The sequence below is a fragment of the Benincasa hispida genome, chromosome 12 (assembly GCF_009727055.1).
Source record: "Benincasa hispida cultivar B227 chromosome 12, ASM972705v1, whole genome shotgun sequence".
NCBI lineage: Eukaryota > Viridiplantae > Streptophyta > Magnoliopsida > Cucurbitales > Cucurbitaceae > Benincasa > Benincasa hispida.
Window position 1 is genome coordinate 4,938,341 of NC_052360.1, and position 10,330 is coordinate 4,948,670.

Consider the following 10,330-nt stretch of genomic DNA (forward strand, 5'->3'; position numbering starts at 1 on the left):
AATAATAAAGAGATTGTTAAATGACGTAAATTAACCTTAATCGTTTAAGCATGACTTCAAGAATATATTAAAGGTTTGTTTAAAGTACCTTCTAGTTTAGACACTTTTGCAAGAATATTTTCAATAAAAATGCCATCGTAATTTAGATTTTTCAAAATAGTTTTAAATAACAAAGTTGTATGGATTCATTTGAGGAAGATGAAGAGGAAGAGAACTGTTTTTGTTGATGGAGAAAGAGATTTTGCTATGATTGTGGGTCCAACGAAGGAGATAAGTCACACATTTTTTTGGGTTGGGCATGCACGTGCTTCTCGGGTCAGGTCGGGTCACGCCAAATAGAAATCAGACAGAAAAAAAGAGAATCGTCAAACGAAAAAGAAATCAAAATATGTACTTTCGGAAATGTTGGGTTTCAAAGGTGTTTTGGACCTTTTACATGGTCGGTACGTGGGCGGAGGAAACTTTTTGTCCTTTTGCTGTATTTGTAATAAGTTGGCCCGTTTTGCTATATATAAAACTAACCTTTTGAGGGGAAAAAAACTATTTTGATTATTTAAAATCACTCAATTAATCATACTATACAAACTTTAAATTATTATCTTTTTCAAATTTATTTATAGAAAAGTTAATTTTATTTACAAAAAGTGTTTTTTTTCAAAGTTATTTCAAACACACTATGATAATTTATGCTTCTTAGGCACAATGTTGAAATGTTAACCACCTATTTGACACGACAAATTATTATATAACCTTTTAAGTTCTATTATCAAAGTTCCAATCCAAAAAAATAATAAATATCAGTATTAGGACTGTCTCTTATACACATCTGACCATACTCTTTTTCATAGCCTTGAGCAAGCAGGCGAGCTTTCTTACTCGTGAGAAAATTTGCTACAGTTTGTACCTCTATATAAAAAACCATCTTACTTGTATTTGATCTTGTAAGCCCACCTTGACCCAACAATGTTTTTGTCAGATGGTGGAAAGACAAGATCCCAGGTCTCATTCTTTTGAAGTAAGAATGGATTGGATGAAAACATTGATTATAAAGATTAGAAAGACCGGGCATCCAATATTCCTAAATAGAAGAGAAGGAAATCTCCCCAAGAAAAGCTATTCCAACTGAAACTGGATCGCAAGCAGAGGCAAAAGCAAGAGAAAGAAGTGAATCAGAACTGGCAGGAACCGAGATGGAAGGGGGTGTAAAAAAACTTGCCAATATCATTTTTGTTATTATACTTTGAGAGTTGTTCAATTTTAATCTTTGTTCTTTTAAATGTTCAATTTTAGTGAAAAAAAAAAAACTTTCTACAAATCTTAAATTTCATTTGACTAGTTTATTGTTCATTTTCTATTATTATCATTTAACAAATTTGAATAAAAGTTAAATTTGTAGGATTAAATCTAAGATTTATTGAAAGTACAAACATAAAAATTAGACATTAGAAAGTATATTGCCTGAAATGAAAAAACTCCAACTAAAAAATTATGAAATTCATGCTTTGCTCAGTCCGACGAGTTTGCGGTCTCCACTAATAAAAATATCAATTTAATGTCAGGGTATTCAAAAAATCCGAAAAACCTTCAACCCAAACCATTTGGTTTCAAATAAATGAAAACTTTATGGGTTAGGTTGGTTCATAGGTTTATCAAAAATAGTTCGAACTGACCCAAACTTATTATTAATATTAAAAAGTACATTTTTTTTAAAACTTTCAATACAATTATATGATATATCTATTTTAATTTTACTTAATTTCTTAATTTTTTTAAAAAATTATTATTATCCACCAATTATTTAAAATAAATTTTTAACACTGTGAAAATAAGTTTTTTATAATATAGTTAAAATTGATTTACTAATTTTATTTCAACCTGTGAAAATAATAAAATAAATTATTTTATATATTAACATGTTACTTCTATTTAAAATAAAAAATTAAACAATTAATTGATTAATCCAAATTAACTCAATTCAAATATTTTATGATTGAGTTGGATTGGAATCATCTTTATTTAAATTGAAAAAGATTATAATCCGAATGATTGAGTTAGATTTAAAAATACTTAAACCCAACCAGTGATGAAATTAACTTGTAAACAATGGTACACATTCCACAGACGCGAATGAGTGGCCGACAAACTCGATATTGGGCCCAACATATAACATGGTGTGTGGAGCCCATCGGCCCAATAGGAACGGATAGAAAGATAAAGTGCAGTTGGGAGTGTTTGGCGCTTCACAGCGGGTGGTTGCTCCTTCTTCTCTTCTTCTCTTCTTCTTCTTGGACTCGCATTTCTCCAATCCCTCGAAGACTGAAAGGTTCAGAGCTATAGCGACGGGGATTGAAGAATAATGCCAGCCACAACTCTTTCACACTTCACATTTCATCCACCTCCACTCTCTTCATCTCCCAAATCCGTAGCTACTTGTTTGGTTTCTCTTAACTCCCCTTGTAGGAACCTCTCGTTTCATGATTCTGTTCCCGTTCTTTCCAGGTAATTCCTATTCTACCCTGTTTGCTTGCTGCAGTTTTATTTCACTATCATTAATGCCAAATAGGAAAAGAAAAACATAGATGAATTTGGTCTCTGTTTTGGCTATCTGAGCCGAGAACCTCATGGAATCGCGGATTTAGGTTCTTGCTTCGTGGGATAGAATTAATTTTTACTGGAAACCTATTCATTTTTGTCGTGGGTTCCTGATTAGTGAATTTATACTGGGTTATTTCGAGAATTCTCTTGAAGACGCAAATGGAGCTATATATTAATAACACTTCTTTAATGTTTATCTGGAAAATTGGGGCAGTGAAGAAAAAGAAAAGGAATTTTGTTTCTAAAAATTTGATTTTAATTTTGAGGAGTGAGAAAGGTGTAGAAACCGTTACTATAGCCTATAGGCAATGTGATTTTCTAAAATTGAACAGAAAATGAAAATGGTTGATAAATGGTCTCTGAAAAAGGAAAGCTAATGCAGTTCAGACTTCAGAGATGGTATAAATTTGTGATATCTGTTTTCTTCTTTCTTGATATAGGTTTTCAAGCTGTTGGCGGGCAACAACTCGCAAAAATTGGTATTGGCGCAGATCAGAAGTGGTTTCAAAATATTATGATCGCCAAGTAATTTTCTCCTATTTTCCCTTTTCCCGTTCTCATTTTCTTTGCAATTCAATTTACGTTGAGGGGACTTAAAAATTCACTCAACTGGCATTTGTAATGCCGGATTCTAGATATTTTTGTACTTTCCAATGAAATTATAAGCTGAATGGTAGTGTTCTTAGATTTTGTACGTGTAATTTTGAAACATGTAATCGTCCATGGTTGTGACCAACCCCTTTGAAATCAGCTATTTTTATTGTTTTGCGGGGTTAAAAATATGATAATAGAAGGCAGTTTAATTATATCCTTTTAGCAACCTCAATGTTCTTTTTTAGATGTTATATGCCTTTTTTCTTTTTTCAGTCCCTTTTTCGGACAAAATATGCACATGTAAAACGTATCATTTTCAGGTTCATATCATGCATACTCGTCCATTGAGATAAATTGTCTTCCAGGAACTTTGTCATCATGACTACAGTAGCCGTGAGTTATCTACAAAATCAATAACTGTTCTGGATAATTGTTGTGCACCTGAAAGGTCATTAGCAAAGTACAGCTCAGCAGAGGGAATCCATGAAAATACAGATAGCCAAAATTCTAGCACTATAGTCAGCAGTTCATTTCTGAAATTTATGCTCCTGTCTGGGTTCTTCATACTTCAAGACTCTCAGCAGGCATTAGCTGGTTCAGATGTTGCTACTGGGTTGCAGTCAGTCCCACCTCTTGGAGACCTTGGTGATATTAGCACAGGTTTTGCTTCAGTTAGTAAATCACTCCTTGTAACTTTTTTGAACCGGCATTTTTTATGTTGAAGGAAGCCTAGTTGTAGTTTGATTTCTCTGTGGAGAGTTTGTGGTCGAACTTCAACATCTCATTTACAGTTTTGAAGGTCATGTCTGTGAATGCAAATAAAATTCTAATACTGTTGGTCGATTTTTGGCTAAAGTGTAGAGTAATGAAATTAAGCTTGGAGTATGATGTGAAAGCGAATAATCACACTTATGTTGTCACTTTTTCTTCATGCAGGCATTTTTGCTAATCTTTTTTTCAGAACTAGGGGACAAGACCTTTTTCATTGCAGTAAGTGCCAAATGATCATTAACTTCTGGTGGGAAAAAGAAACTTTGTAGTCTCCTGAACATGGGTTTAATACAAATGGGCTTGAATTATTGCTTTCTGAAATGTTGTCCTAATTATGATAGAATATGGTGCTTCTCCTAATTATATGTCTATTATCTTATGTAGGCTCTTCTAGCAGCTAGGAACTCTGCTGCTACTGTTTTTACTGGAACTTTTGGTGCACTTGCGTATGTTATTTCACCATGTGCTGAGCATGTATTTTTTTTTCATTGCCACACCCCATCGAGCAGATTCTTATCAGTTAATTCATCCCATGTGAAATAGATTTATTTACCAGACAGCTGGGCAAGACACCACGTCAGTAGCCACAAGCTTGCAATTTCCTTATTTTTGTGCATAGTAACTAGATAGATATGCTTTAAGGTTTTTCTTAAAGGATCTTTTTATTAAAAATAATTCATGAATTGACTTTGGCTTTATACAAGATAGTCTATTTTAATTCAAAAACAGATGAATCATATTATATACGAAAAGTGTGTACTGTTGATATCTTATGAAAACATGGAAAGTTTGCTATCAAATCCTTGAAGAAGTGTTATTCCATGGCAGGGCAATGACCATCATATCTGTTGTTCTCGGACGAACTTTTCACTATGTTGATGAGATTCTTCCATTCAGGTATAATCCTTGTGATAAGCACCTCTTTAGGAATATGAAGAAGTTAGAGTTATAGTTCTTAAACTGTATGTTCAATTGTTAATGTACCATTTATCCAAAATGGTTGAGATTTACGTTATATGGTCCTAAATGAAATCATGGGTTGGGGCCCCTTTCATTCTTTTGAGCAATTTAATTGTTTAAGAAAAATTTTAAATTTGATTCCTCTTGAAAGAAATCCCATGTACCGTCAACATATTTGATTCTTTAGCACTGTTACCTATATGATCACAGGCTTGGTGATAGTGATTTACCCGTTGATGATATTGCAGCTGTCTGTCTCTTGGTAAGTACAGTCATTTTGTAATTGGCAAGACAACTTATATTGCTTGCTACACTTAAGAAGCTATATACTTGAGGAAATAACCAAATGTCAACTCGAAAGCTTTTTATGGATGTAATAAAATGATTTCGGCTGATTTTAGGTGTATTTTGGGGTAACAACATTGGTTGATGCCAGCTCAAGCGATGGACTAAAGGCTGAAGATGAGCAGAAGGAGGTAATCCCTATACTGATGTCTGACATTTGTTACAGTGTCCTTCAATAACCCTTCTCTTACTTCTTGATCAAGTCCTCAAGTGTATGTACTTACTATAGTTATGGCGGTATATTAGGTAAGTGTTAGGTTTTTATGTAAGAATAAACTAGCTAAATGTTAAGATTTTTATGTGAAAATAAACTAGAATTTTTTTTTGTCTTGAAAGTATCTGTAGGAGAATATTAGCTAATTAAATGGAAATTTTGGCATGAAATTAATAGACTAATACTAGGTGGAGTAGCCAAGCCCCGTGAGGTTATGAAATACAGGAAGAGGCCTTAGATAAATGTAATATCTACTGGCCAGTACAAAAAACAATATATAATGCCCTAGTAATGAGACATTGAATGCGATGCCAATCAGACTTGTTTTTATTCCTAACACATGAAATAAAGGATTTAAGCTGATCGACTTTGAAAATTTCCTTTTAGATTTATATGTTTGCTACACCTGAAAAGGAAAGCATACATTTCACTATCAAACTATTTTGAAAAATAAATTGGCTTTTAAATAACATTACATTGGACTACCAGTGTTCTTAACTTTTCATATATATGTACTCTTCAAATTGTTGATTGACAGTACATTTAAAGATGTTTTCGGAAAACTGAAAATAAACTTTAGGCAAATTATTTCTACCACAGTGCAGGGTAGAGAGGACTTCTTCGAAGGCTTTCTGTGTCCATGGACTCTGGTGGTGGAAATTTTTTGAACCCCCCCTCTAAATAGTGTTTTTTTAATTTTTTTTTCCTTACAAAAATGTTTACTTTGTTTTGTTTTTCTCTTTGTTACAGAGAAGTCTCAGATTAAACAGTTTTTTCTTTTCTTTTCTTTTTATTTTTTGGTGGGGTGGGGGGGACTGAAATGGTAAATGTAGAAAACAGTCTCAAAACTACCGTAGTCACCAACTCTTTTCCCCTCTAGAGAATCATACGAAGTCATCAGATGTACTTGTGTGATTGGACTCCAGTAAGCTGAAAGTATGTCAGAAAATAACAGTTTTGTTTTAAAATCTGAATCAGGCAGAGTTAGCTGTCTCAAAGTTCTCAGGAAATGGTGCTGGGATATTAGCTGCTGCCAGTACTGTCGTCAGCACCTTTGCATTAGTGTTTGTAGCTGAGTGGGGTGACAAGTCATTTTTCTCTACAATTGGTAATCGGAAATTCTTTTGAAATTTACATATTCTTAACCATCTTCTTGTCATCAAATTACTGTATAGATATCTATTTCTAAAACTGTCCGATAGTAAATCTTGAATTTTGATTGTTTATAAGATAGGACGGCCAAGTAGTTTTCCCCTCCTTTCGTTTATAACCTTACTTGTTTGTTAATGGTGAAAAGATTAAGAGCTGACCACCAAATTTGGAATACACAGCATTCGGTTGAAAAAGATTAGAACTAATGAAATAGACTTACTAGTGTAAACTGTGTTAAATTTTTCACTTTTTTTTTTTTCAATACTAATAAAAAATTAACTACAAACATTTTCTAAAAAATTGCCCTTGGAATGAGCTTGTGGGAAGATCCAAACAAGCACTAACTTTCTTTTTCCTCATTCGATAATTTATTTTTCAATATTATAGTTTCTAATTTAAGTCTTTAGTACACCCTCCTATATCTTAACTCCAAACTATATTTTATTTCTGGATTATGTAGCCCTTGCTGCTGCTGCTTCTCCCCTTGGAGTCATTGGAGGTGCACTAGCTGGTCATGGTGTTGCTACATTGGTAAAAATCTGTTCTTTTAACAGTATCCAGTTCCTACATTTGTGTAAACTTTATTTTAATCTATTGAGTAAACAACTTCTTAGTGTGAAAGTCGATCTGTAAGACAGATGAACAGTTTTGAGTGTGTACAGAATCTCACGAACCTTCTATAGGTGGTTGTTACATAAAGTTGAATCTTGTTTGCGTATCTACAATGGGGTCTATTTATTAGGAGAACGTTTAGTCCATGTATTTAATTGAAACAAGACATTGAATACTTCAATTTAGAATAATATATATGTGGATGTGTACATGTGGATATATCTATACACACATATATGAAGTGTACCAGGCTGAGGATCTCACATCGAAAATATGAAAGGACCTTGCAATCTTTGTAAGATACATGTTCCTCTCATTGGCAATTGGTGTTGAGATGGAATCTCATGTTTATCTGATATGGTATTAGAGCTCATGAAGCCTAAATGGGTGTTCGGTCAAAAATTATGATTCGACACAAGCAGTGTTTTAAAAAGCCCTCTTAGGTGCACGCCTAGGCCCAAGGCACAGGTCTGGTGCCTTGTCTTAGAAAGGCGAGTCTCACAAAATAAGGCGCGTCTCAGGTGTGTGCCTTTTATGAAGCCCCAAGGCCCAAAGCCCTGGGCCTTTGGGCTTCTTTATTATTTTTAAAAATTCTAATAAGTGTTCCTTCTTTATTAACTAAAAGAATCAAGTTTACGAAGTCTAAATGCAAAATTTCTTTGTGTTTGGGGTCCTTTTTTTTCCTCTTCATATTTCCACTTCAACTATGCTTTCTCTTTTTAATGTAATATTTTTATGTATTCGCCTCACCAAAAAAAAAAAAAAAAAAAAGTTTGTGACTTTTTTTGTGTGTCTTGCACCCTAGGCTCCAGAGGGTCATTGTGCCTTCGTGTGCCTTGGACATTTAAAAATACTGGACACAAGAATGGTGAATCAAATGAGGCACCATCTTGAGGATCCCACGTCGAAAAGATGAAGAGACCTCATAGATACATGGGTTACCCCTTCTATTGCTAATTAATTTCGAGTTGGAGCTCTATGTTTATCTAATATGCCAAACCTTCAATATCTATTTATCATGCTCATCTGACAAGTTACCAGTTCTTTGATTCGATTTCAATAATATATCTGCAGCTTGCAGTTCTAGGAGGTTCTTTGCTAGGGACATTTTTATCAGAAAAGGTAAGATGATCATTCATTATTCATCCACTTTACCCCTTTTATGAAAGTTCACCACTATGGACTGCACATTATACTCCAGGTGGATGAACTCGATGTTTTCCTTAAGTGAATTTAACATGAATTTCCTCCTTTTCTAAGTTATCTCTCTCTCTCTTCTCTTTCTCTCTCTCTGTTTCTCTTCTTTTAAAAAAACATAACACAACTCACTATTTTTAACTGTTCATTGTTCAATGTGGGTCGAAAGGCCAACCAGGCGAGGATTATGGTATGACAACATTTATTTCTGTCCTATTTTCCCCCTTTCTCTTTTTATTTGGGGGAAGGGGGGTCTGTATTGAGATCAGTTATTCCCGCACAAGAAGGGGAAAAGAAAGAAAGAAAGAAAGAATTGATCCTTTATATGATTACTTTTTCAATAAAGTAAATTCAGGGGTTTTGTAGGAGTAAAATATTTCCTTAGTTTTTCAATTATTGACACAAGTTTAGAAGGAAGGATAATCAGTGAGAAATTGTTCGTCAAACTTCTCTTTTGAATGTTCTAAAAATAGTCTTATGTCTCCAGAAAAAAGAGGGAAAAAATCCAAAGTAATTATTGTTTGAAATCGCATTTGCTTTCTTTAGTCCTCTCCCTTCCATCCAAATATATAAAAGAATAGAATATCGTTTTGGCACATATCCTTTGTTATTTTTTCCTTCTGGAATCTGGATATGTCCTATTTTTATTGTGACTGTATTCTTTCTTCCCCCATTCAGAATTCCAAAGCATCATGCAAATGCAAATAGTTCCATCCTTGTAGTCCATATTAGTTTCTCCGCTTATTATATTCAGGCACATAATCTTTTTAAATTTTCTTGATGCTGTCAGTTGTCAATGTATGTTATGTTCTTTACGCCAGTCAAGAATTATGGTAAACCAAAAGGGCTTATCTTGAACCACTCTACATTCACATAAAGCAGCCAATAAATCTTATATTTTTCACCCTCACCAAGTTACGGTAGACGAAATTGAGTGTCAGTCAGCATAATACCTGTGCAATTTAGCAGCATCATTGCGTATATGTGCTTTAGAAAGGTTCCATCTATTAGTAGTTGAACGCAACAAATTTCTGGAACAAGAAAGTTTTATGCTTTTAGGTCTTCCTGATTTGCAACTATTAACATATCTAGGCCCACCTACTAGGCTGCTTCTTATTCTTGTGCTGCTAACTCAAGTTGCCTGTTTTTATCTCAAAAGTGGAGAGCATATTCTTATTCTTGGAAATTACGTAAACAATGGAAGTCCTTGTTCTAACATAAACCGTTTTATCTGCAGATTATTGCATACGTTGGAGGTGTTCTTTTTCTTGTCTTTGCTGCCGTAACTTTAGTCGAGATCGTAAACTAGGAACTGTAATATTTCTAACTCTCTTATTGACATGATTTGTGAAATAACTTGTTTTCTTTGTGGAATGAAGATATCTGTCTCAGAAAAGATTTGGGGGCGTTTAGCCTAACGTGTTAAACTATCAATTTTATGCCTTGTTAACTTCCTACACTATAGGTCCTAGAAGTTTGCAACTCCACTCATTGCCCCCAAACTCCCCTTTATGGGTTATGCAGGTCAAGTGTGAACAGAGGAGAAAAAGTTCAATCAGATCATATTAAAGTTAAGAAGTCTCAGAATCTAAAGGTTGTGTGGCTTTAGACTTGTTATCCTTATTGGATGAGACAACGAGAGGTTGGCCATATTTCCTGCATGTTTTAAGAACTATATTTGGTAAATAAGCTTTCAAAAAGTTATTCAGTTGGTTTTTTGTTTGATGCGAAACTTGAGCCTTTTTTGGGTGATGCCAAGAGGCAGCCCCTAGTTGGTTGAGGGTTTTAGGGTTTTGCTCCAACTGTGGTTCTCAACCTCTTTTGAAAAATCATCCCTTGTGTTTTGATTGATTTAGGCCTATGTTCTCAACCAAGAATTCTTAAATCCTT

The 10,330-nt window shown here is 34.0% G+C and overlaps 1 protein-coding gene across 2 annotated transcripts; it reads left to right on the forward strand.

The window, feature by feature from the left end:
• Positions 1–2,226: 2,226 nt before the first annotated feature.
• Positions 2,227–10,126, forward strand: LOC120067731 (GDT1-like protein 1, chloroplastic). 2 transcript variants are annotated; one of them, XM_039019292.1, is made up of 13 exons: positions 2,227–2,499; positions 3,036–3,120; positions 3,555–3,860; positions 4,126–4,179; positions 4,345–4,406; positions 4,789–4,857; positions 5,131–5,182; positions 5,322–5,396; positions 6,458–6,587; positions 7,092–7,162; positions 8,318–8,365; positions 9,678–9,754; positions 9,965–10,126. In XM_039019292.1, exons 1-12 carry the CDS (start codon positions 2,357–2,359, stop codon positions 9,747–9,749), a joined length of 1,167 nt encoding a protein of 388 aa, XP_038875220.1. In that variant the 5' UTR covers positions 2,227–2,356; the 3' UTR covers positions 9,750–9,754; positions 9,965–10,126. The 2 variants fall into 2 exon arrangements, with proteins under 2 accessions (XP_038875220.1, XP_038875218.1); XM_039019290.1 differs by lacking the exon at positions 9,965–10,126 and having other exon boundaries at positions 9,678–9,874.
• The last annotated feature ends 204 nt before the right edge of the window (positions 10,127–10,330 follow it).

Coding starts and splice junctions, on each gene's coding strand:
- LOC120067731 (XM_039019292.1), top strand. CDS start 2,357: ATGCCAGCCACAACTCTTTCACACTTCACATTTCATCCACCTCCACTC. Junction 3,121..3,554: donor CAAAATATTATGATCGCCAA/GTAATTTTCTCC, acceptor ATTGTCTTCCAG/GAACTTTGTCATCATGACTA. Junction 3,861..4,125: donor TTAGCACAGGTTTTGCTTCA/GTTAGTAAATCA, acceptor TTCTTCATGCAG/GCATTTTTGCTAATCTTTTT.